Source organism: Accipiter gentilis, chromosome 12 (genome assembly GCF_929443795.1).
Source record: "Accipiter gentilis chromosome 12, bAccGen1.1, whole genome shotgun sequence".
Classification (NCBI taxonomy): Eukaryota; Metazoa; Chordata; class Aves; order Accipitriformes; family Accipitridae; genus Astur; species Astur gentilis.
Genome location: NC_064891.1, coordinates 12684332 through 12711398, shown reverse-complemented (window position 1 = coordinate 12711398; position 27067 = coordinate 12684332). Strand labels below are relative to the sequence as shown.

The 27067-nt window shown below is 40.1% G+C and overlaps 1 protein-coding gene across 1 annotated transcript in view; it reads left to right on the top strand.

The window, feature by feature from the left end:
• The window catches only part of TNIP3 (TNFAIP3 interacting protein 3), a 67071-nt gene that overhangs the window by 1502 nt on the left and 38502 nt on the right, over window positions 1-27067 (top strand). Inside the window, exons 2-3 of the mRNA XM_049815572.1 lie at window positions 14342-14427; window positions 23757-23892. Coding sequence (XP_049671529.1) covers window positions 14342-14427; window positions 23757-23892 — 222 coding nt within the window. The remainder of the gene's footprint in view (window positions 1-14341; window positions 14428-23756; window positions 23893-27067) is intronic.

The following is a 27067-nucleotide window of genomic DNA, read 5'->3' as shown; positions in this document are numbered from 1 at the left end:
TGTGTCTGCATGCTTATGTGATGGAGAGCTGCATTAGATATATGTGGATCTGGCTTCTAACAATGAAAGCACTCTCTCTCTAATGTGGTTATTAGCCTTACCACACGCTTGTATGTCTTGCACAACCATATAGCAAAGTTGTAAGCAGATATTATTCTTGATTTCACAAAAAGGGAAAATTAGATTCAGATGCTTGGGTGGGTGGGGGCAGGAAAACTTCCGCGTCAGTGTTACAAAGAATATTAGTGGTTGTGAAAAGGTCATCAGAGTCTCCAGAGAAGCTGAGAAAGAGTACAATTCTCATCTGAAATGTAGTAGACGTGTCACCCCTCACCACCTTCCTCTCTTCTGATGTGCCTTTCTTCCTGTCCAACAGCAACCAGGATACCTCTTATGAGATACCTTCACTTCCCCCATTTGTCCTTGGTCACTTGCAAACCTAGGTGAAACCATCTTCCTCTATCCAGCTACCCATACTGATGGCAAACACTAGCTCTCACTGGGTACGTCAGGCCTTACTTCCTTTTTCCTTTCATTTTTAATCCAGACTCTTGTAGCTCCTGTGTTCAGCCGACAATTTACAACCTATAATAGTTGTGGGAGCTGACAAAGGCAGGCTAAGCTTACTGTTCAAGGGAGTGGCTTTTCTGTACAATATGGTTTTATATTATTGTGTATTACCTTGTTTGGTATCATTCTAGTGTTTCCTTACCGTGATCAACTTCCAATGGTGCTTTAGTTAACGTGATCAAAACCTCTGCTGTGCTTGAATTCCACAGAGATCTATACAGAGGTACAAGCAAACGTAGTGAAGAAAGTGGCTGGTTTTTGCAAAGTCTTTTGACATATTTTGAAACACATTTTTGTACCATCCATCTTAGGTTAGCATCAAGAGTGTGCGCCTTACACTTAGGGTGTGCAGCGATGGGGTTTGTGATAATCCTTCATTCTTTCCATGATCTTGAACTTAGCTTTGACAATGTTGCAGTCTATCCTTGGCCCTTTCTGTGGAGGTATCCACTGTTCCAGGTGAACATAGTAACTCACTGCACTCCTTTGCTGCTGAGAAGAAAATCAGAGACCAGGAACTTAGTTTTGTGGTAGGTGATCTTGTTGAGAAAATTCTCTGTACTATTTTGTAGTAGTATAAGGTACGCAAGTCCTCAGGCTCAGTGCCTGATCTTATTGTTGTAGCTCAGCTAAAATATAGCAAAAGCAGAAGAGTGATTGCAACTTGCAGTTTTTGGCAGTCCCTGAATCTGGGTGAAAATGCTTTGCCTCATCCAGAAAAACCCTGTCTCCATGAGTAAAGGTCACATTTCTGTCAAACCACTAGATGTTGCTTTAAAATTTCACTGACATATACAGTAGGAAACTTAGTATGGCTTCAGGGTTGACTTTTGTTAATTGGCAAGCAGGTTAAACTATGTATGGACAGGAAAGAAACCTTTCTGAAGCTTATGCAGAAAGAGAAATCCTTTTCATGGAAGATTCAGACGTTGCCTAAAATAGGATTTAATTCCAGTTTGGACAAGAATTTAAACACTGCAATATTTCAGTAAGAAAATTAGTGGTAGGCAACCAGCTGGTGAACAAGGTGGCCTTATTGGCCAGAAGAAAGGTTTGTAGTCAAAATTCCTTGATACTAAGCTGCATGCTTAGATTTTGTGGAATTGACAAATGTGATGGAAGTGCTGTTCTGCTGGAACCTGCTGCTGGTACTTGGCTATCCTATCAACTTCATGAACATCTTCAATAAAATCCAGTGAAAAAGCATAAGAATATGTTTGAGTAATAATAAAGAATTGACTGAATTGCCATCTAAGACCTCATAAAGGAGCTGTGGCATTTCCAGCTTTTCCATAAGAAAGAGAGCATTTATTGTGGGTGGTCTTTCATTTGCGTCTAAGCAGTAAGCCACACAGGGAGCAGGAACAAAATGGGTGGGAAGTGCCTTGACTTTTACTATATCTAAGGCAAAAACTGAGTCCAAACTAAAATCAAAGTGATTCACTAAAATTTGGGGTAGAACTGGGTAGCAGTATCCTCCTCACTGGGAAAGTCACTTCCGTGAGAACAAAAATATATTTCAATTCTGTATGAAGTGTGGATAAGAGGTACCCTTACCTTTAACTGTTTAGTTTACCTTAAAAACATGACAACTGGGACCAACTGTCTCATATTGCTACTTCTTGGTCTGGAGCATGTGAACCAGTTTAAGAAATATATAAATAGAAAAGAAGATAGCGGCCAACCTATTTCTGAGTGAAGCAGAAGAGAGTATTTTAGCTTGGCAAAAATATAAGTGCGTGGGAGCAGTTCTCATTCATGCACCAGAAAGAGAGGAGGGTAGCTGTAGACAGCCAGGGAGTAATGCTCGTGTCGAGGACAGCAGGCTGCCTTGTTTCAGCAGAATGAATTCCTAATTCCCTAAGCGTGGTATCAAAGTATAACTTAAAACTAAATCTCAGAAACTTCCTGGACAGCAAATCTGTCTTCAGCTTCCTCTCCAGCATACTGGAGTCCCAAACTGTTTTGAGCACTTCAAAATTGCTTTTTTTCCAGTCTCCTTTCTTCCTTGTAGTGGTCTTTTCTCTCCTGAATAATACTTACATGGCAATTAAGCCCTTTACAAGTCACCTAGGATCTGGTACTTTAAGCTGCTGTCTTTGCATTATATTAAATTTTCTCTAACTCATTTCCTTATTTTTCCCCTATGGAAAGCCCCTAAACAAACAGTTCTTCAGTGGACAATAAAATAATTTGAATGGCAGCCGTCCAATCTGGACTTTCTCTAGATAAGTGGCTTGGGTATGCATAAGAAGCAATGAAACTTTTATTATTCATTAATGTATGGTGTAGCCAAAGGGGTTTTCCTCTTCTGGAGGGGGGGGAGTGGGGAGGTCAGGTAAAAAGATGCATATGTGATTTCTGCTGTACCCCCACAATTTTCCACTGGAGGTTAAGAGAAAGGGTTCCCCCTTCAATTTTTCCATTGACTACTTTTCTCTGCCTTCAAAAAATATTTTGTGCCTGCTTTGATGTGATGAAAATGTCATTACTTTTGTATCACTAACATTTACAGGAGTTAAAAATGAAACAATTGGTTGGGTCAAGGTGGCTGTTAAGCTGGTGTTAACAGGAAAGGAAGAGCCCATGTTTTCAGCTCCTCTTCTCTGGAATCAGCAGGGATGCTGTTCCCTATTATGATCTGCAGAAGACAGCTGTTACTGCCACAGACAGAACAGCACATCCCTCCCCATGCATGCTTTGGACATGGCTGTTGAGAGGCACTAGAAGTAGCCCAGCACAACAGTAAATGTGTGCGGATCAGAATGACTCCAGTTAAAATGTTTGTAAGCATTTTGCATTTTATTCAGGGAATGCTTCCCAGAATAAATTGGCATCTTTGGTCACTTCTCTTAACTCATGGGATGGCATGCAGCCTTTCAGATAAGAAATCACCCAACTTCAAAGGCTTAACAATCCTGGCTTTGCCTGGTCCTGGATGAGGAGAAATCTGATTATTCCTGGCCTCCCTGGCAGAAACCACAGTGCTGCGGTAGAACAGGTGATGGATATTAAACCCAGGAACAGCACACATGGAAGGTTTTAATTTAGCCCCATCACTGTTGCTGAGCTGACAGATGATGACAAAATGACAACAACCCCCTGAACTATTTCCAGTCCCATAGAAATTAAGCATGGTGGTCAGTCCAAAGTTGAAAGCTGTGTCCGAGTGCAGTGAAAGCCAAAAACGTAGAAGGCTAAATTACTGTACTCTGTGTGAATGCATTTCTGAGGAAGAAGTAGTGCTATTCCCTTGTTACTCAGTCATCCAGTCAAACAATCATTTCCCCCGAGAGGTGTATCTCTTGGCTTTGATTTCTTTTGCTGCTTTGAAGGATATGAGTACATGCCACTCACCTCCTGAGACAGTGCTCTAGCAGTTTGCTACTGATTTTTGCTGTTGGGTTGCTTTCAAACCTCCTCTGTGGAGGCTGTTCTGCTTTTTGTTAATGCTTATATAAAAACTAAACTAGAGATCAGAGTAAGAAAAAGTGACTGATGTGGAGCTGAGTGAATAGGATGCTGTTCTGAGAAGTAGAAGATGTTGGTGCTGTTGTGGGTTTTTTGTTTGGTTGGTTTTTTATTTTATTTTATTTTAACCAGGCAGACAGTAAATCTGAACTCTGTTGGTAAATATCTGAACCATCAAACTCAAGTCATTAACATTTTCTCTAACAAAGTAACAGTAAATATTTCATATGCAGTGGAAGACTGTTATTGCAAAAGACTGGAGAAATCGCCCTGCAACTCCAGCAGTTAAAACTTTTATCCAGGAGGTACAAACACAGTTAAACTCCCTTCAGGGAAAGGCAGGGGAAAGAGCTGAACCTTGGTCTCCCACATCCTGATCCTGGCCTGTTGTTTCCTCTGCTATAATTGCAAGTGTCTCCAGAATAGTTATGTTTCAACAAAACTGCAGTGAATTGAACATGAATTTGCAAATGATTACTGTGAGAAGCAGAGTGTAAATGGTTTGACAGAAAAAGATCCAGCCTGGTCTACTGAGCAGTTGGGATATTTCTGCTAGGCGGAGGAAAATGCTCTCAGGGAAGTTACATCACTAGTATTTCCAACCCAGAAGACAACAGGAGTCTCCTAAAAATGTCAGAATGTTTTCTACTCCTTGGTGCAAAACCACACAGGTTTTGCTGTCATCAAAAGTGAAACCAATACAAGAATCAGGCTTAAAGATGAACTTTTTTCTGAACAAACCTGTCATGAATCTTTCTAGGTAAGAGTGTGACAATGTTAGTTTGTATCACCTGTGAAACTTGATTAATCAACTCCTGTGTGCAGTGGACTATAGCCTGAAATGAATAGTATGCTCTTGAAAATGCTGCATCACTTCTTGTCTGGGTGAAGGGAAGGCATTTCTGCAGTCTCCACCTCTATACGCCCTCTTCCTCAGAGAGAAAATCAGATACGATAACGTAGTGTTTCTGGTCGGGGGCAGACCTGAATGTCACTTCTGATGAGGAGACTGTAGCTGGTTGAACTGAGTGCTGATTCTGTAGGGAAACCTTTAGAATAAATTCTAATTAAAATGCATTCCTAGAAATGGGTCCCTGACCTATCTGCCCCTTACAGTAAATTATTCTACTTCTAGATTAATATTTGTGTTCTATACCTTTTGAGTTGATGCAACTTTTCCACTGTGCTAGACCGCCGCTTTTCCCACAGAGCAGCTTTTGCTGGTGCGTGGGCATACCATTGTGTCACTGTTCCATGGTAATCTGAAGAACAAGAGGGAATCCTCTGTGGTCTTTTACAAGCAGTGCTTTCAAGTAGATCTGTGTGGGCTGTGTTTGTTTAAGAGAGATGAATATACTCTCAGTTAGAATGACTTTAAGAAAGGGGTTTCCCTAAGCCTGGCGTGTAGGTTAAACCTTGAGAGAGAGAGATATATTTTTGCCTCCAAACCGCTTAGTTCTCATTTGATTCAGAGAGCCTTTATTGAGACTAGTGCGCCCTAAACTAGCAGCACGGAGACGAACACCTTCCCTAAATATGGTGAGTAACTTCTGCATTAATTTGAAGCTCATATCAGTGGGTCTCTGTCTAGCCTCAGAATGAAGTCATGTGCCTCTTTTCCCTTGTTATCTACCAAAGAGACCTCAAATCCAAACCCTGACATTTTAATTATTTTTTTTCTAAATGACTTTTTAATTTCTTCATGATTTTTTTATATAGAATAGCTATAGCAGAGTTCTTTTACTTTCTTTTTTTGCACAAAGCTGGACAATGAAAAGTACAGGAATAGTGAAGGATTATTGCCATATAGAGCATTAAGGCTATGTTAAATAGTTATTTTGGGGTAAATCTAGTGATACAAAGATTCAGTGCACCTGTACTGGGTTTGACCCACATTCCTTCCTTGGATAACACTTCTGCTGAGACCTTTGGAAGTTTTATCTGTTCTGTAGAGTTTGGGATGTTCCCTGTGCTACTGACTGTGGAACAGGCACAGGATTCCCTTATCTGTGTCTGTCATTAGGAGGTGGGCCCTTTATCCACATCTGCTATGAATCGTTTTCTATAATCCACATAGCATTTGAGGGTAGGCTAGGACTCTGGTCTAGGTGGTATTTTGCTTGCCTTGTTGCTGTAAATTGGCATTAATGCTGTGCCTCAGGAAAAGTTTTGATGTATTCCAACCCTGAGTAAGGAATACTTGGAGCCACAGTGTTATAAATTTCAAGTGATGTTTCCCATTAATAAGTTTAAATGAGGTGAGCTATGAGGACTAGTGAGATGAGGTTTGTGTAGAGGGCGAAGAAAACAAACATGTGTGTGCTTTTTTCCCCTCCTTGTTTTAATTACTTCTTTGATAAAAGTGTAAAGCTGCAGTATTTCTATCCATCGTAGTGAGAAGCAACCCTTCTGTTTTCAGAATCAGTGTTGTTTGCTGCCAGAGGGCATGCATAGCCATTGTGCTAGGGCAGCTGTAGGAACTTGAGGGTGCTCTACTTTCCCTCTCTCAAAAGGAAGCAAAAGTCGTTAGTACATCTGTGAGGATTACAAAATGCTCACAGCAAACCATTTAGAAGCCTGGAGAAAAAGAGCTTCTTAAAGGGTCATCTTTCCTTGCCTTGCTCCTGGATCCTTAGTACACCATGATATGCTGCTGGCTGAGTTCTAATTTCTAGCAGCAGCGGTATCGCATTTCCAGAGGTAAGGGCGCACTAGAGCATATGGAAAGCAACATGCATTTCTGAGTTGCACAGGTCTAGTGTTCCTGTCAGCCAGGCAATGCCAAGGTTTTTTGCAACTGGTTTGTTAGATTTTCCCTACCTTTCTATGGGCTGTCCTTTCTCTTTTTTGTACTGGGATTTTGAAGCTTGGCTGGAGAGTGTGAAATTTAAATAAAACAGAGCTGCATTCCTCATCTAGATCAGATCCTTTTTACCTTCTCACCGTTAAACTTCTGTTCTTGTAGTTGCACAACTTTTTGTCGGTAGGTCTGCCTGTATCTTGAATTCTTTTCTCAGAGCCTCGCTTCCTTCCTAGCCACATGGGCCCTGTACTTGGAGTGATCTCCTTTCTGTTACTGTGCTACCTCTTTATACTCCAGAGACTCGATTCCCAAGTCACTGGAGTTGATAGATCCTAAATCTTTTCTCTCTTGGCTTAGATTGCACAATAAAATTCCATCATTTTGTCTTTCCTATCACAACATCAGTTTCACTGTAGTGAGATGTGCATTAAAAATTGTTCAGAAAGACCATCCTGGGCACTATCAATGAATATCATGGTTACTAATCTTGCTTTTATCCTGCAGCATTTTTCCTTTTCACTTCTGTTTTGTATCTCTTGGAAAGTTTCCTGTCCATTCCTGTCTTTAGTTTGGCAGAGATTAATAATACAGAACAATTTTTTTACTACATAATTTAAAGCTGACATTTAACAAATACCTAAGTACTTCCTTCCTATCTTGCCCACCTCCAAATAATCTGTTGTGCTAATTAAAGTTGGATATAGATGATGAGAAAATACCATTGGAGAGGCTCATGCAGTGCTATTCCATGAAATATGCCTAGTTTGCAAGTGTTTTTCTGAAGATTTGTATACTTGGCAGATTTCTATATATTTGACAGATCTGTGATTGCCTGTTAAATAAATTCTAAACAAATTTAACAATTTGCTTTCAAAGAAATTGTGTACTATAGGTATGTTGAAAGTGTCATTGACTTTGCCCCCAGACCCATGTACACTAATTGGCTTCAGTCGCACCTGACATTTTCCAGTGAAGAAAAGGTCTGTTCTACATCTATTAAAAATGAGGAGTCTACATGCTGTATTTGAAAATTAGGGACAGGCTGCATTTAAACATCAGAGGGGCTCAATTAACTCAAAAGTTAAAATTTGTTTCAAAACACAGAAAAATTTGGGGATTTGCTTTAGGTGACAGCTTTGGTTGTCATCATACATCTTCTAGCAATTTCTTAACAGGTTGTAAACCTCCCCAAACAGAAAAGCTTAAATCCTCCCAACTCCCGAACTCACAACCTTGTAATAACTAGAGGTTAGTATTTTCATTATTTCTTTTATGGTCTCCAGTACTGGAAGAGAGACAGTGACTGCAGGAATCCAGAGGAGTACTGAGGGTGTTTTGAGGTATGCTGTGTGTGGCTTTGATAGCTTGATGATATTTATGACTAACTCTGGTCACTTCTTATGTGACTCTTTTGCATGTTGGAAGTGTAGTCATGATATTTTTGGCACTGAACTTCTGTTTCATAGCCTTTCAGATTAGCTTGTATGCTTTAAACTCATCTGAGCAGATGCCTGTGTGGAGTAACTGACATGGTAAGCTCAAATGCACAAGTCTGTGTCACCTGAGCCCTGGGCATGACTGTGGTTGCCTTTTGGTAACATTTGTGCCACAGATTTCTACTTGAAGAAGGGATGTATACTTGAGATCTTCAATCCAAAGACGTTTAGAAATTGTTAAATGCACTGATTTCCAAAGAGAGAAATATGCCTGAAAATTGGTTTTCTCTCTGTTATAATTTAAGAAAAAAGCAATATATTGATTTTTAACAAGGTCATGTAGTTTAAAACACTGTTTTGTACCCATCACTTAAATTAGTTTGTGTGTATCAATGAAAGCATTTTCACACGCCCAGTGGTAGAGGACCAGCACTTGTAGGACTGAAGAGCTATACAGCAAGCACTGTCTGTCTGCAAAATCACCCTGCTATATCGAGTACGACAAAGCAAATGCAGAGATTACGCTGCACATTTTTCTTTCCTGGACTGGAGCCAGAGAACCCATAGTGCAGAGCCTCTCTGCAGTCCCATCTGCTCTATGCCGAAAGCCAGGCATTCAGTTCCAGGTAGAAATAGTGTGTTCAGCCTTTAATTGGCTCATTCCTCAGTCTGGTCCACTTCAAGGGGTTTCTGGTGTTTTGGGTTTTAATTTACTGCATAGTTTGAGATAGTTGCTGCATAGTTTGAGATTATTTCAAGAAATGTAAATAGACTGCTTATCAAGTTGTGGATATCACAGCTTTGTGGGAGGGCATCTGTGAATTGAGTTCTTTGGGGTGATTGCCGTTCCAAACCTACTGTTACCCTAACCAGGGAGAATTGTACTTAATGGTGAGATCAGTTTTAAGTACTCGGCATTAACTCATCCTGCATCGCACAAAGCAGGTATCAGTTTCATTTTATCTGAACCAAACTGTGCAAGACAGAACTGAAGAACCTAACTACTCTTTTATTTTTGGCAAAAATCAAGCTTCAGATTTTGAATTTTGGTTGGAAACTGTCTAAAATTGAAGTTTCAGCACTTTATCAGGAAATAATGGGGGGAGGAGAGAACTGGCAGATCTTGCTGTGTTTGCCTGTGGCTTTTTCTTGTGCTACATTTACATGACTGAAGCTACGTTTTCAGCAAAGAGCGCTGTATGCAAAAGCAGAAAGACATGTAATGCAATGGCTGGTCCAAGGCTGGCTGCACTGCATGCTAGTGCTATTATGAGTACCAAACCTGGGATTACTTAGGTAGGAGGAGATCACAGAAATGTTATATGTTTGACTTCTTCAGAGTGAAATGAAAGCTTTAGTCCTGTTTCAGATCAGTTTCAGTGAGTGTTGCTTAGGACCTCTCTCATCAAATGCTTTTTTTATTCCTTTGATTGTTCTTCCATTTTGATCACATTTACAGTAATAATCCATTTCTCCCTCCTACTCCTCCTACACAACAGCCACACACAGATAATGTATAACCTGCTGGCTTGTTTATCAACAGCATTTATGATTATATACGTTCCACTTTGTTTCGGAGCTATTTTGCAATATGGGTAATACTTAAATGAGGTAAGTTTACTTGTCCTGGCTGTGACAGGCCCCAAATCTTTTGCAATACAAAAATAGGTATCACTGAAAGGGTAATTTGTTAATGGGCTTATTCCTTAGGTGTAATTTGCTAGTATGTACTTCCATTTATTTGGTATACTATCTGTTTTCTGCTCCCTCCATTGTGACAATGTGTCCTCTTATGGCCGTGGTCTGTAAAATTGAATCATTGAGCTGATCTAGGCAGGAAAAACAAAACACCAAAAATCTCCTTTCCCTTCTCTGCCTCTTTTAGGCTGGCTAATTTCTGACATTCATTTTACAGTGTATTGCCACAAAATATTGCTTTGGTACAACTGAAGAACAAGCGAATTACAGAGCGGGTTTGAGAAAATAGGATGCTCTTAAGCTAGAAATAGACTTGGAGTAAAAAAAAAAGAGAACGGGGCAAGAGCAGTGCAGGATTTAACATTTACAAGACATATGTTTGTGAAATGCATTTTGGATAACATTTTGAAACTCCAATGTGATGAGTGTCTGTCTGTGTTTTGGTAATTAAGATGTTATTAGAATTAGTGAATCTTGTTGTCATTCTTGAATGAAGTATTTTTTTTCTGTCTCCAAATGTGTTTTTTGTATATGGAAAACTTACTTGTTTTTAAGGCAAATTAATACTCCAACCAAAAAGTGGGGGTTTTTGGCCTATTGGGTATATCTAGGAGTACTTAAGGCTTGGAGCACTGATAAATTTGGTGGGTGAGCACCAAGGGAATTTTGCACGCTTTTTACCAAACATTTTCAATTATTATGAAAACCCATAAATCTGTGAGCAAAACTGATCCTGTTTTACTTCAGGGTGTTCCTGTTCTTAAAAGCCTTGACAGAAAGCAGAAAATTTATGTAATTCTGAGCAATTCTTTACATGACCATTATAACCCCCAGTTTTCTACAGAGCCTTAATTCTTTGGAGTAGCTGAATTTTATCCATCTTGGCTTTAATTTGTCTGATCTGATAAAAACATACAGCACTATGTTGCATGTTATAGCTGTAAAAAGTTATGGTTGTTTTACTAACAAACACTTGCACATGGTACAATAACCTAGTTGCATCTCTTTTGTTCAGATTCGTATCTGTGGATTTAGATTTAGTGCAACTTGTGCTGCCAACACAGGTCAGACTCATTGCAGTAAATTTTTTGTTGTGAAGAATAAAAAATGATTTAAAAAAAAAAAATTGAAAAAGCTTTTCAGAACTGACACACTTTACCAAAAAACCCATAAGAAATGAAAGGCAAAGCTATCGCTCTGCACCAACAGCCCCTTGTGCATCAGTAGTTTGGGAGCAGCGGAGGCAAATCAAAGCAGGTGGCAATGCTGCTTAGCTGGCACTAGCCTGACCACGCTCAGCTGGGTGTATCATGCCAGCTGTCACTGCAGATAACTTTTTACTACTTTTTCCCATATCTTGGACTGCATAGAAGACAGTGGATGTAATCCTGTGCTATGATAATGAAATGGCTTCTGATAGCTGGGCTGGCTTGTATAGACATGCATTAAATCAAGGTGCCCAGCACTGAGGGACACACTGCAAAATCTGCATAATGACTAATAGTCAGGAGATATGTACACACGGACCTTGTCGAGCCACAAGGGAGGGGACCCCCCCACCCCAGCAGATGTTAGCAGTAGGACTTCTGGAGAACTGCTTGTTTATGCTGGCTGGGTGTGCAGCTGGGCCACGCAGTGATTTGGGAATTGTTGGCTTTAGCAGTTCCTTTCTGTGTGTTTCCCCAGCTTGGTGGAGCAGGGCCACAGAAAACCCAGAGCGCCTACTATGTGATCCCAGAGCAATCCCCAGCAGGGAGTGTGCAGCACCCCTTCCCTGCATGTCCCTGAATCTGGCTCGCTATCCTGTCACTGAAGAACCAGGAAGTGACACATCTAATAAATAAATACCCTTGTCTACGTTCTTCACTGCTTTTTTTTCTTCTTTTCAGTTTTTCAGAACTTTCATGGCTTCTTGCATGACTTTTTACCAACATAGTTATCTTTTTTTCAGTAACAGGTAACCTGTATCTCTGTAACATAGCCTGTTTTTCAGCACATGGGCTGCAATACTGTGTGTAACTCTGGAAATTTATCTGAGACTGCTGAAATGTCTAAGACTAGTGGGATGAATTAGAGATGGAGTAGCAGTCTGAATTCTGTGTCTTTTTTTTTCTTTTTTTTTTCTTTAGACAAGTATGGTCAGATTTCATTTAGTAATTTCATTTTATTTTTTGTTGTTTCAGTGGGGGAAGGGAGTGTTCATTCTAGGTCAACATTTTTCAAATTTAATATCTTTAAGTTAGCCACCTGAAAATCAAGTCTAGGCACTCCAAAGTAAGGCTTAATTCTCATTAGTACCTGGTGTCTGCAGCTCCCATTGTAATCAAACGAATACAGCTTTCCATACTTCAACATGTTTTTGTTCTGATTAAACAGACACTCATAAAACTCAGACAAGCTGGAATCAAGTTTCACATGAAACTGAACTGACATTTTTTCTTAATAGGATCCTTGTAATTAGTGATTACCAGATGCATTTAAAATGTGTGAAATGCCTGCAGGAATGGGAATTAAGAGGGGGGAGGGATGCCAAACACCTCAGATCTTCTCCTGGCAACCTTTCATTTTAAATTTCTGCTCTGCACATAGATGAAGCAGCATGGTTTCTATAAAATGTTCAGCTGTGGTTTCACATTAAGTTGATGTTACCAATAAAGAGAGTGACTTGTAATTGAAAACTTATTTGGTTATAAATAGCAGGTTTCGCTCTTCATGGCTTCCCACTTTATTTCAGTGGTCACGTTGTTATCCTTACAATAGGTGTTATGTAATCACTTGGGTCGAGATAAGCTCTAACCTGCCAGTTTCCTAATTCCAGCAACTATCGTAATGCTTTTGTTTGTTGTTTTGATCTAAAGAGAAGAATAAGACTTCTGCGCTCCTTTTCTGATGAACTAGAGATGTCCTACATAGCCTGAAGAAGCACATTCAGGGCTGTTACCAGCCTGCAGTGCAGGAGCAGAATGACCTCTGGATGAGGTGGCATTGGCTCACTCTTTGTACCATCTGTTCTTCTACTTGTGATGGAGAGGTGGTGGTAGCAAAAAGCTTGCTTGCTTCCTGTTTGGAGATTTCATCCAAAAGGGAGTATCTAAATGGGGACTGCTTACTGTTATCCCGATGCTTGTCCTTTTCTCTGGGAAGAGTGTGGGGTTTTTTCCCCTTCTTTGGAAATGCAGTGTTGGACAGTAGCTGGCCTTAACCAGAGGGAAGCTTGTTAGGAGCTTGTACAGTTCTTGAACAATGCAGTTATGCACAGTAACTCACACATAGCTCCTTTTCTCTCCAAATGATAGAGATCAGACTCACTACTCAAATTCTCTTAAATCTGGAGCAGTAGTTTTACTGGACCCTTCCATGAAGCATATGAATTTCTGGTCAATGCAAGGACGTGCTCGAACTCTGGAATATTTAAGATAGTTGATTCTCTTAGGATGAATAATAAAAGCCCTTTTTGCAACACTTCCAATATTCCTGCAACTGCTGACAGCTTTGCTCCTTGGGGAGATTCTTGCCACCACAGCCACAGTCTGTTATTGCTCCTACCCTTGCAAAACTGTCCCTGACACAGTGGTGGACTTCAGATGATGCTGGGAAAGAGGAAGTAGATTCCTGGCTTACTTGTCAGCCATTTATGGTTGTTGTGGTTTAACCCCAGCCAGCAGCTAAGCACCACGCAGCTGCTCGCTCAATTCCCCCCCACCCCGTGGGATGGGGGAGAAAATCGGGAAAAAGAAGTAAAACTCGTGGGTTGAGATAAGAACAGTTTAATAGAACAGAAAAGAAGAAACTAATAATGATACTGATAACACTAATAAAATTACAATAGTAATAATAAAAGGACTGGAATATACAAATGATGCACAATGCAATTGCTCACCACCCACCAACTGATGCCCAGTTAGTCATCGAGCGGCAACCCCCCACTCCCCCCAGTTTATATACTAGATGTGACGTCACATGGTATGGAATATCCCTTTGGCCAGTTTGGGTCAGCTGCGCTGGCTGTGTCCCCTTCCAACTTCTTGTGCCCCTCCAGCCTTCTTGCTGGCTGGGCATGAGAAGCTGAAAAATCCTTGACTTTAGACTAATCATTACTTAGCAACAACTGAAAACATCAGTGTTATCAACGTTTTTCTCATGCCAAACTCAAAACCATAGCACTATACCAGCTACTAGGAAGACAATTAACTCTAGCCTAGCTGAAACCAGGACAATGGTACATGAAGAGGAAAACAGAAATGCAGGCAAGACATGATTATCTCTTCCCATTGTAATCATGTACTTAATTTTTTCTTCCTAGATTGTTAATCTTTTTATTTCCCCTTTAAGTCTGTTTTTTTCCCCCTCCCTGTTTTAATAGAGTCACTGTGAGCAGCTCAAAAAGAAGAATAAAGATGCACAGGATCATCTAGAATTGTGCCCCCATCAGTGTGTTGAGATGGAAAGGTATTAACTATCTTAATTTTACGTGGAGAAATTTCTTTTATTTTTATTTTTTAAAAAGTAATTTACATTACATTATTGGAAATATATATTATTGAGTGTTTCCTATATATGTCAATCAATCTTCCAGAGACCCAGGTTAATGTTTTTTTTTTTTCCCTGCTTTAATCTGTCTTGTGGAGAGCTGCATCAGTTCTGTTTCAATAAGTGAAACATGGAAACTTTCTGTACTGAGAACAAAAAAATCATAGAGAATAGTGTAGGTTGAAAGGGGTCTCTGGAGGTTGTCCAGACCAACATTCTGCTCCAAGCAGGGCTTCTTAGGTCAGGTTACTCAGGGCCTGTCTGGGTGTGTATGAAGATTTCACAACCTTTTTGGGCACCTGCTTCTTCACGAACTAATGTTAGTTCTACTGATAATGGCAGTAAAAGAGGTTGTACTGTAGGTTATGGAGATAAAGAGGTCACGTTATGGCTATAGCCTCTAACGAGGCTGTGGTGATGGCAGCCCCTTTCTAAGACTGTAAGTGAAATAAGGAGCTTTAAGAAAATTAATAGTGCTGACTATTGCAGTGAATACTGCTGTATTGAGCAAGATTAAAAAAAATCAAGGTAGCTGAGAAATGATTAAAAAGTAGCTTTAAAAACTATTAAGTATAGTGTGTGGATTTGAGAGATAAAAAGAAAAATTGTTTTAAGGTAACTGTAGATTGTTTGGAGAAGCTTAAGAAATAATACCCTACCCTTCTTTCTTCCTGTAAGAAGCATTTTTCCCTACGTTAGTTTATTGTGAAATAATTGGATTTGAAATCCCTTGCAGATTGGGATTTCCCATTTATTCAAGACACTGTGAGCTGCTGCCAGTGTAGTTTGACTCCAACCTGTCTCTGTAAAGGGAGGAGGGTGCCAGGTTCCCGTCTGGCGACGGCATCTCTGGTAAAACCGGATGCCAGTCGCTGGCAGTTCAGGCCCTGGACCTGTGATGCAGACAGCCATGCAATGAGCTTCCTCTGCCTTTTGGCTTGGCTCCCTAACAGCTACCACAGGCAAGAAGTTGGCTTGACTTAACAGAGTTGTCTGTCCTCCATCAGCTACTGTATGTTAAATTTCTTGGCTGCATTTCCAAATGTTATTCATCTGTTTATTCTGCTTGCACTGTTAGTAGATCACTGAAAGTATCTCAGGTCCACGTGGGAGGCACTGACCCAAATGAATCATGGCCTTGTTCTCCTCCAAGGGTGCAGCCCAACTTTGAGCCCAGGTCAGTAAGGTGTTGGTGACGCATCCGCATCCTGGCCAAGGCTGAACTAGGAGGCAAAATGGGCAGTGCGTAAGTCTTGCTCTGTTTGTGGTGATGCCTGATTTAGGAAAAGAAAGAGTAGTAGTATAAACTACTAAAAAATATCAACCATGTAATTGCATCAGAATCACAACTTTCTACAGAAATGAGTATGTGTAAGATCCAAATAAACTTGTGGTGCTCAAACTATATCTGTGGGTGAGTAGCCAGTCCAGAAAGCACTGTGGGAGGGTGACCACTTCAAAAAGGTGCCTGCTGAAGCTAGTGGAGTGTCCTAAAAGGGGTGCAAGCTTTTCTAGCTATTGGTCTTCATAGAAAAAGAGCAGGCACTTGAAAACATCTAGATTTGTCTCCCATCTTGTTTTTTAACTCTTAATTTTCAGTTCTTTCAACACTTTCCTGCCATCTCCCACCAGCTTTCTGCATGTGGGCATTTCAGTGGGGGAATTCATCTGCTCAGAAAGCACATACTATTTGGTGGCTCTGCTTGGCCAACCTTTCCGTTTGATTGATTTTCATGGCAAAACTTCAATTCCATTTCCACTAGTAATCCACAGGGAGCTACTTGAGTCCTGGGTGATGAGTCTGGGTGACCGTGCTCCATTTATTGCTTCTCCAGACAGTTATCTGTAACTCACTCATGGCTCTTTTAAAGCCTGAGAAAGTTGGTGAAAATAGTTTAATTGGCTTTCCCGAGGTTTGAGCTCAGCCCAAATGCTGTCCGTCAGAAAGAAATTCAATTATGGTCTTGGTAGTATAATTAGGCAGAAGATCCAAGTGAAAGGGGAATAATGTTATTTTCCTGACATACAGGCTGTACAGGATACAGAAGTGAGGTGGCAGCATTGAAACCCAGTCCCAAAGCACAGGAACTTCCAGGCACAAAGGGGAGCAGCACCGTGTGATAAGTAATGTGTCATTTAACGCGAACCAGCTAGTTGTCCTCTTCTTGCATGTTTTGTATTTGTTGAGGGAAATAGTCAAAGACTGGGAGATGCTAAGTGCCTGTGTATCAGTAGCTTTACTTCTCTCTTCACTGAGATGGGACAGATTATAGGTGCGGCTTCACTTAATCACTGGGTCTTTTTGGTGTTTTGGCTTATTTTCAGAGAAACCAGATGTGTTGCCATTAAGAATATGTACCTCTTTTGTTGTTGTGACTTGTGTAATTCTTAAAATTAAGCAAAACTATTAAAGAATAATTGTTTCTGTTCACATTAACAGCACACAGCTTCTCCAGATGTGGCATTTGACAGCCAAACAGCTGCTGGCTATTAAATGTGCCTTAAAAGCTCCATTCCTTTGTCGTAAAGGGAACAGAAGTGTAGGGACGTTTATGGGGTGATAGGCAGATGTTTTGGCTACATCACATTTGAGTGAAAGTTTAAGTGGTTTCTCTGCTATAGTTGCAGTATGTACATGTTTTAACCCCTGTCATACACCTTGCATTATGAAGAGCTCTCTTCTTGGGACTGGAGTGAGATTATTTCTAATCTCACACTTATCTCCCAAGCACTAGTGCCAGCACTTTTTTCACACCATCTGGGACGTTTCACTCCAAAGACAATACAGTTCTTCTGCTAGGTGGAGCTCAGCTGCTGGTGGTGGCTTGCTTTCTAGCTATGGTTTTGAAATACTGGGTGAATTTTTTTGGTGAAACTTGAGTTAAAAAATTAAGTTGGAAATAACTTGAAAAAATGTGTTACTTTTTTTTTTTTTAAACTTTCTTTTTAAGTATATCCTCATAATCATCAAAGGCAGGTGTTCTTTTTGTATTTGTACCAGCGCAGTATGCTTTATGCCCAATAAACTTTTTCTTATAGTGGTACATGTGAGGTGGAACATAGAACTAGTGGAGCTCAATTTCAAGAGATCTGGCTCAAATTTCCAAGCCTAAACTCTGAGCGGAGATCCGCTTGCTGGGTGTTGAGTACTGGAATAGTGCCACTGATCCTTAGGGAGCTTCACCACATTGTAACTATTCTCTATCAGCTCAGAATCTACTAAACTTGTAAGAGCTCATGAGACCGCAAAAAATTTTTGCTGTAACAAAAGTCTTTTTGTTTTCTTGGCAACTTTTTGTTCTTCCCATTGCTTATTGGACCGGAAATCCTTTGTCATTTAGTCTTAACTGGGTAAGATTTTAATATAAAAACCCCAATGTATTTACATGAAAAAAAACCCTAAGAATTCTACAAAACTGAATTAAAAGAGAGCAAAAATTCTGTAAAATCATATGGAACATAAAAGAATAGGCTAGTTCTACAGACAAACTGTCATTTTTAAGAATTATATGCCTAATTTTATTCCTGTTTTAAGTCTATTTCTAGTGCAAGTTAGATAAATATTCTGTCGTCCAGGTCTCGTTCTCTCCTATATTCTAAAGGCCTTTTTCTGAAATGAAGTGTGTTATCATAAATAGGGGATATATTATCTGAAACAGTTTGCCTTGAAATTTCGCATGTTTTTTAATTTATCCGAACTGGTTCATCTTCCATAATTCAAATGCAGAAATTTATTTCTTTCTGTGGATCTGCTCCTTAGGCTTAGCCAAGCAAGAATCCTACATCCCAAATGCCCACCCAAGGGGATGAAGCATGTGTTTAATCCCTAGACTCTGGAATTCATTTCCCGTCAAAACATGACTCTGTGGTGTTGGCGTCTGACTGTAAATCCTGGCTTAAAACCTTTTTTCCACAATTGTTTATGGTGTGTATTTGTGCTTTCACCAATCACAGGAGCATGACCCCAGCACACTAGCCTTGAAATTATTATTTCAAATAGAGTTATATGCCTTTGGTATTATCATTTTGCAATAAATGCTCTGGGACATGTAGGTATGTCCATTGTTGCCACATAACTGCTATTAGTAAGTAATAATGCCAGTTTCCGGTGAAAACCAGGGAGACCCAAGAGCTCACAAATGGTACCTACCAGCTGCAGGCTGGGACTCTGCATGGGGCTTCTACCTGGCTATTTGATAAACATGTATTTCTTGGCCATCAGTCTGTGCTGCCACAAGCCCAAAGCATGTGGCTCATCAAAAGAGCATGGGGCAGGCCATCAGGAGCTCGAACTGGTTGCTGTTCCATTGTGAAAACATGTATTAGTGGGAGTTGTTCTGTCTTCTGCTTCTGCTCCTGACCAGGAAAAGATGGATTGCAAGGAGTGCCCTTGACGCTATTAGAAGCTGCCGGTGTGTCCACATCTCATGCTTCCTTTCTGGTGCCATCATATTCTGGCTTTAGTTTTGGGCCAAATATAGGTTTTGCGCAGGCTCAGTTACATGCATGATTTAATAAAATTCCCCGTGCGTAGGCAGCCAGCACTTCATTGCCTAACCCTGTGAGGACAGATGGACCAGCACTGTTTATTTAGCTGGGTGGCATTGATCTGCATTGGAATTTCAGTCCCATTCACATACAAACCATGTGCTGGGTGCAATTTTTATTCTGGCTCCAAGCTGAAAAGCTGATTTGCTGTAAAAAGTATGCAACCATTTATAAATAATTAATTACAAAAAGCCAACAGAGCCTAGAAATTGAAATGACACCAAGACGTACCATAGAGTAAAAAGTGAAAACCAATTTAAAGGCATCTAGGTGAATATGTGGAAGAAATGAAAATATCTTTAATGTGGTGCACAGTTAGTCTCTAGCAATGAAATCCTGCATGAATGTGGCAACTTGCAAACCAACGAGAACAGACCTAATTTCTTATTCTTGGAGGACATGGGTAGAAGGATATTGGCTACTACTTTTCAGATATGACATGGAAATTATGAGTAAGGTTGGGCTTTCTCCTTTTCCTGCAAGCTGCTAAAACTTAATGCTGGGAGACCAGCTTCTTTCATTACGTCTGTAGGTTCTGCTTCCATGTGAAATGTCTTAATTTTCCCAAAAAAGGAAATCTAGCAACTAACTCAAAGTTTACAAAGAGGAGTTAATATTCTAATCTTTTATTGGCTTCTACATTAATCATAGCATGCTGTGTAAGTAGGATGAGTTGCGTATTTTTTTATATCTTTATATACTTTAGAAAGATTTTGCACATAGCATGGATATACTTTGTCCCATATGAGCACATGAAAATGCTTTTAATACTTTGATGATTGATTTTACAAAACATAAAAAAACTATATCTCCCAAATTTGAATGCATTTCATTTTTCTGATTTTTTTTTTTGCCAGATTGCCTATTTGCATAATTTAATTATTAAAACCGGAAATACCTAATTTTACAAAATGTTGGTAACAGCATAGAACAGTAAGGGTATTAATGGTGCAGAAATGTACCTGCGAACTTCACAAAACCAGAAGCAGTTTTGAAAAAATATGTTTTTTTGCAGATGCTATATGCTGTGTGCCCTCTAGAGCTCACCAGGGGAAGCTCAGGTAATCATCAAGAACTGTCTTGCCGTGGGATAGCTCCTAATCACCAGTATCTTGAAGATTTATTCAAGCACTCAGATAATCTGTGTGCTCTGAGAGTCCAGACTGTATAATGGATCTATACACCAGATATGATTAACGTTTTACATCACAATAAATATATCCTTCCAATTATTAAAATGGCTAATATTAAAATAGAGATAAACAGAGTAATAGTCTCTGGTCAGAAGACCTTAGTCTAAAAACTGAGGGAAAACCAGACGCACTGAGAAATCCAGTCAATGAAGTAATTTTCTGACTTTTCTGATGATGTTGAAACACACAAGTATTACAGAACAGCAATCAATTTGTAGGGATTTGAGTTTTTTGTGGTTCCCTTTCTTTTACCCATGCACAGCTGCTTCCTGCTCCTGCCCGGGTACTACTAAGCTCAGAAAGGAGAATGCGAAGAGGCAGGGTAGGAGCAGTCAGAGTGAACATCATTTACAGCCACAGTGTCAGACAAACTGTGGGGAGGAGAGCAGAGGAATGAGCACCTCCTGACTGAAAAGAAATATTTAAAGCCAACCCACCATCTTTATGGGGTATTTCCCAGCTTGATTCACACTCTGATCTTGGGAGGCTGTGGTCACCTATCATCTCCTGCTGTGGCTGAACCAGCAGCAGAGAGGAGTGCAGCCTGCCTAAATACTTGCTGCTGCACTCCTGCCAGAGATTGCTGCCCATCTTTTACTGGCCTCAGGACTGCACCTAGCCATTGCTTCTTTATTTTGAACAGCTGTTTTAGTCTAAGCTGCTTTATTTAGCTTAAAAGTGTTTAAGAAACCCTGACTACTTTGACCAAGCTGGGTGAGTGGGTTGTGCTGGCAGCTGGGGATGGTAGTTTGCAGTAGAGAGGCAGTGAGTGGCAAGTGGCTGGGGCTGTAGAGGAGTTAGACTCTGGCTGGCTTTGCTGCAGCTTGAGCAGGATGTCTGACTGCAACCCTGGGCAATGAGCAAAATACCCTTTACTAGAAGCCACTTGTAGGCTAGAGTTTTTTCTCTTGGCTAAGTGGTAAGCTGGTTGCTCTACTGATCTCACACAGGAGGTGTGTGGAGCAAGGACAGAGGAGAGCAACTAGCCTGCCTTTGGTTGGTTGCCTAAGCACAGGTAAAAAACCTGAAGTTTTGAAAGCTCAGTCTGAAAGTATTGGCCTGTGGTTTTAGCAGCTCTGTCCAAAATCCCTCAGTGCTGCTTAGTAACGTTTCACCTCACTTTACTTAACCTCTCCGTTCCTTTTGCCATGTTTCTAGGGGCTCTAAGGAGGCTGCAGCAGTAATTTCTCCCTCACTGTGTAGATACAATTTCATGCACTTTTCCTAAAACTGCACCATGAGCAACTGCTTCCATGCTATGGCTCTTCAATTCTTCCAAGCATCCTCAAAAGCACTGAGTGGTCTGCACAGTGTGTATCCAGTTCTGTCTTGCAAAGCAATATCAGGCTGGGTAAAGCATGGGAGTGCAAATGAGCTGAAGACGCTGTTTTCCAGGGAAGTGCACTTGAGAGAAAAGGGGTGTTGCTACTTATGGTGCAAAGTTTGCATTATGTAGCTGATTAAAAATGAAGGCAGAGCACTTGGTCATGCTGCTGCCTGAGAATTTATTGTCCAGGAACCTTAGCACAGAATTGCTTAAAAAAGAAAAAGTGCCACTTGCACTGGTCTATTCAGGATTTTGCAATATTTAGCAAGACAGAAAAGGGCTGGATTTCTTTTGCAAAGTTTTGTTGTTGTCCTGTAGTTTCTTCAGGAGCTGCCATGTAGGGCCTGTGCTGCTGGGGCTCACCTGCCACCCACACACAGCTGAGGCTTTGAAAACTGCCACGAGCGTTCAGAGCAGCTGCAGCCTGCTGCACCGCCATGAGGTTCATGAAAATGTGCATCGAGAAGGTCTTTCTCTTAATTGACATGGCTTTGAAAGGGAGTTATGGCCAGTTGAAGTGGTCTAACAAAAGACAATACCCTCTTCAGTTGGGTAATCTGTTTCTTTGAACTGGCACTAGTTGCTATATTGGTTTAAAAAAAAAAGGCAAAAAGTTAGTACAAAGAAATATCTTTATGCAGAGAAGAAAAATCATGTGATGTCTTATAGTGTTTCAGGACCTTCCAGCGCTAAAAAACTCTGGTCTTGCTTCCTTGTGTAAAGGTCCTATTTCCCTATGCCATAGGTCTAGCTCTTGAAACACATCCAAATATCTTGTTTCTGCTATGAAACTTTCTTGGTGCAGGCAGGCTTCATGGCAGCTCTGAAACTGCCATGAAACTCCAGCTTGTCCAACTACTAGGCAGCAAGTAAAAAAAAAAGCATCTGAGTTTTACTTGCCCTTATTTGCTACTGTTGGTATTTTATTATAGTACCTCTGCAAATGATTTTGTATTCATGCTTAATGAAACTACATTTCTGTTATAGTCTCTGTGTTGTAAATATTGGGAAAAAAAATGAATCATTTTATGTTATCAGCATGAAATTTGCCGCTCTTATTTACTCTTATGATTAAGATAGATGGGTTTGTTTATTGGATAATTTTATCAATTGCCCTTCAAGAGTTTCCTCAGAACCTGCAGCATGATCCCTGTGGATTGCTTGTCTAAACTGCAATAAGTATAACTGATAAATTCTTACTGCTTTCAGTTTTTCTGGTAGTTGAAATGAAGAATTTAGTATTTTCTGCCTAAATCAAGAAGTAATCTTGCTATAACAGGTTGGTAATACTTTTGAGCCTTGCAGTTTGCTTTCTGGTCATGCATTACTTATATTTATAGTTGGTTTAAGATGATTAGGGGATGAAGGTCTGAGCTTGCAGAAGAGATCAGTATTTCTTGAAAACTTGGGTTGGTCTAGGACTTTCGGGGGTTTGTTGTAATTACGTCTTGGTCCATTCTCTGAAATTCACATTCCACTATTGTGGTGTATCAAGTGAATCAACCGTAATTGCTAGTTAGTTCTGCAAATTTGGAGCAAGCCCTTAAGTGCATGTGAAGTCCTGTGTGTCCTTAATAGAGAAACTAAAAGAAAAGAATTTTCCCACCAAACAGCTATCATTTTAGTGTTCACAACAGAGCATTTTTACAAGATAGGAATGTTTTTAGAAGGAATATTCAGGAAAAAATAATTGAAAATGCATGTCAGGTATCTATTACAAAGTGTTACAGAAAACAAAATGTGCCATCAAAAAACTTTGTGAACTGAGCACCTAGTTTTGGAGTTCAAAACCAATTTAACCATTTTGATAGCTTTTTTGTTAAAGTTGTATATAAAATTCTTGAAACTGCAGGTGGGTGGCTGGGGTTGAGGGCACATGACAGTTGTTCTATAACCCCCAAAAGGGTTGACTTGGATTTTGTAGACACAAGGAAGTAAAATGCATAAAGACTGCTTGCTTAAATATTTTAAATGAATTTCAGCCACAAATTACTTAGAGATTGCCTGTGTGACACAGCTCTATTGCTCTCTGATTGTGTACCAGGAAGGAAGGTAGCAGCAGCTGGGTGCAGGACTAGCTCTGCTATCTGTGCTGTCACATTCAGAAGACAGCTGACAAATTTACCTTCTCTGTGCTTCAAGTTTTGGTGTAAAGTTTAATGTTGCTATTTCTTTCTAAGCAGGTGTGAAAGTAAAGAGCTTGATGTTGAAATAAGGAACCTGATAGAGAAGAATAACACTTATCAGTCATGTGAGGACCCTAAACCTATTGCCCAAGAGAGTCCGAACCCTCAGAGAACTTCATGTTCCCTTAAGGTAAATGCAGTCTGCTTTTGCAATGTTCATCTGCCAGGAAAGAACTTTCAGGAGATGTTCCCTGGGTGACTTGATTATGCATGAAACTTTCTGATTTCTGAAATGATGCAATGAACTTGCTACACTTTTTTTTTTCTTCATTTTTTTTCTCTCTGATATGGCTACTTTCTGTGATGAGGAAGACTGAGTGAGAAGATATGTTTTATAGTGCTTTAAAAGGTCAGCTAAACCCACTGATTATCCAAAGTGCCACCCTCTGCAGCCAGCTATGCCTTTTGGATAACACAGATCCACAAAACTGTATACCCCAAGAGCAGTGACATTTCTTTAGGTTGTTGCATTTGGTAGTTCTGATTTAACTGAGGCTGAGCAGAGGTGTGGGGGACAAAGATCTTTGGGAGTGTCAGAAAGGCTTTTAGATAAGTAGGAAGAAAGAAGAAGAAAAATGATGATTCAAATCCACACTCTGTGGTATTACAAACAGAAAATTGTAAGCCACCTGCTAAGATGGTCATCTTTGCTTGCAGTGAAGCAGCAGTTAACAAGCATGAAAGAAACTTGTTCTAGGTTTCCCTCTTGGTTTCCCTCCTCTCCCCTGAAATAGCAAGCTGCTTTTTATCGTGCAGTAGGAGGACAAAAGGAAATTTCTGTTTTCTGCAAACTGAGAAAGGGAGGAGTGAGAGGTGTGGAGGAGAGGAGTGATTAAGCCATGAATGCCATCCACCTGCAAGGGATGACACACTTACCTGCCTGTGTGACTGCTATGGGGCAGGGGGTGGGGGGAAGGAAACCTCTGAAGGCTGTGCCCCAAGGCGTGATGCAGGAAATTGATGTGGAGGTAAAGGAGAGCTGACTCTTCTATGAAATCCGAAATTACACACAGTTCCTTTCACATGTAAACCGCCATCATCAAAATGACTCATGACCTCGGGGCATGGAGCTGAGCTGAGCCTAAGGAGATGTCCCAGGGTCAGACTGGTGGGATTAGAAACAGTGAGAGAGAAGCCACAGGGAGGAATGGGGATTCCCAGCCCAGGGGGGGAATGAACACAGTGAAACAGAAGTCTGCAGAATCAGGTATCATTGAGCTGTGAAAGTAAAGGGCAGAACAGCAAGCCACAAATGGTCTGTGGAAACACCTGATCCCCCCATGTTAGCTTCCCTCCAACAGAAGGAGATGTAAGAAAGGATTTGTGGGTGCGGGGAGGAAAAAGAAAGGACGTGCTCACCTCAACTGTTACCGTGGTGTGCTTCAGCACTTCACACAGAATACTGTGTCAGTGGTTTATCTGTAGTGCTTTTATGCTTTTTCCATTTATAGCATTTGTTTGCCTGTGAAAGATGTGTGTGTGTGGCTTTCATAGGTTAAAGCAGGAAGGTTTAACTAGAAGTATACTGTCTAATTTTTATTTATACTTTTAAGTCAAACAGTTTTTCACTTGGCTGGTTATTGACTTGGACTTCAAGTGAGTGACAGCTTGACGGTTGTGATGATAAGCTCCAACAACCTCAGTATAAGATGCTAGGAGTACATGTATTGGATTGTGTGTTTTGGAAAAGGAGAAACTATTTTTAACAAACCTACTTTGCTTTCAATAACAAAGGTTATAAAATAGTATTTTTAAAAAAAAACCAGAAAATGTTAGTTTGTGAAACAAAATGCTGATTTAGACTAAAAATGAGGGGAAAATTCTATATTTAGGAATTAGGAAAAAGTTGTTAATGTAACAAAAGTGTACTCTTCCCTATAGTGTTGGTCATTCATCAGGAAGCTATTTGGCAGAACCAGCAAGTAATTTTTATTATGTAACTTTTTTTTTCCCTGGAGTGAAGAGTATGAATTGCATGCTGCAAAATGGCATTTCCTTCTGAGCTTAAATTGCTTTTGAGTCTGTTATCTGGAAATGTCTGTAAACAAATTCCCTGTCTCACCGGGATTTTTTTCCATGAAAGTACGTAATATTATTAGGGTTTTAAAGGCAAATATTTGAGAGAGAGAAAACGTAGGTCTGCAGAATAAACTAATTCTCAGCACACCCTTCAGCCTATGATTCCTTCATTTGTAGTACTTTAATTGCAGCTTGTCTTGATGCTATGTTCCCCACTCTAGGAGAGGGAAGGGAGGGAGGAGATTACAGAGAAACATCCTTACAGACAGGTAACAGCAATTAGAGCCTGTTGGTGTACTCGGGTCCCTGACACCCAGATATGGTTCATTTGTCTAATATAAGGGACTTGAGTGCCTGTGTCCCTATATGTAGTTTGTCGAGGTCAGCAAACTGTCTGGGGTTTTTTAAGTGTTAAGCTGAAATGAGAGGTGAGACATTAGAGTGGCATCATTATCTTACACTGATTTTAGCTTGTCTCAGTTATTAAACATGTGTTTACTTTTGCTAGAGACATTGACCAAAAAAGGGAAACATACGATGAAATCTTTTACTGATTAGAACAGTTGGTAATTTCTAATTCACATCTACTTATCTATTCCCCTTGTCTTCTATAACATCACTTATTGCTGCCATGTGGAGCAGGAGTGTATGTGAACAAGAAGGATTGCAAACTCAAGTCCTGCAGAGGCCATAGTCTATGAAAATGCCTGTCCTCAAAAGGTGCTTCAGGAAGGAAAGGGTTCCTTGTTCAGTCTTCTACAAAGGGGGAAACTGAAGGCCAAGAGGATCAAGCAATTTGCTATTTTAATATAAGAAATTGAAGAAACATCTTTCTTACCACAAAAAAGCAGCTTCCTTTTTCAAATTTAAGTATACAACTGATTACGTCCAACTGGAATAAGCTAGACTAAATATTACACATCAAAATACAAATATTACTAGAAAGTACTCATGCAGAGTGTTTTCAATATGTTTAGGGCTTCATCAAGATTTTACACACCAGAAGGATGTTTTCTGGGAGAGGTGAGGGTGGATAAAAGTATCAAATGGGAAGGGAAGAATAGCAACTAAAATAATTAGTAGTGTGTCAACATGAAGTAAAGTTGACAGAGGTAATGTATTTTATGGGATCAATTGGTAAAAAAAACCCAATAAACTTTCAGGCACCTAAACTGTTTTGGGCGTGAAGCAAGAAAGAAAAAAATTTCCTTTGAGGGCTATCTGTACTTGCAACACCTATGTTGTAAATCTCAAAATAGCCTGTTTGCTACAGTTACAAATTATCA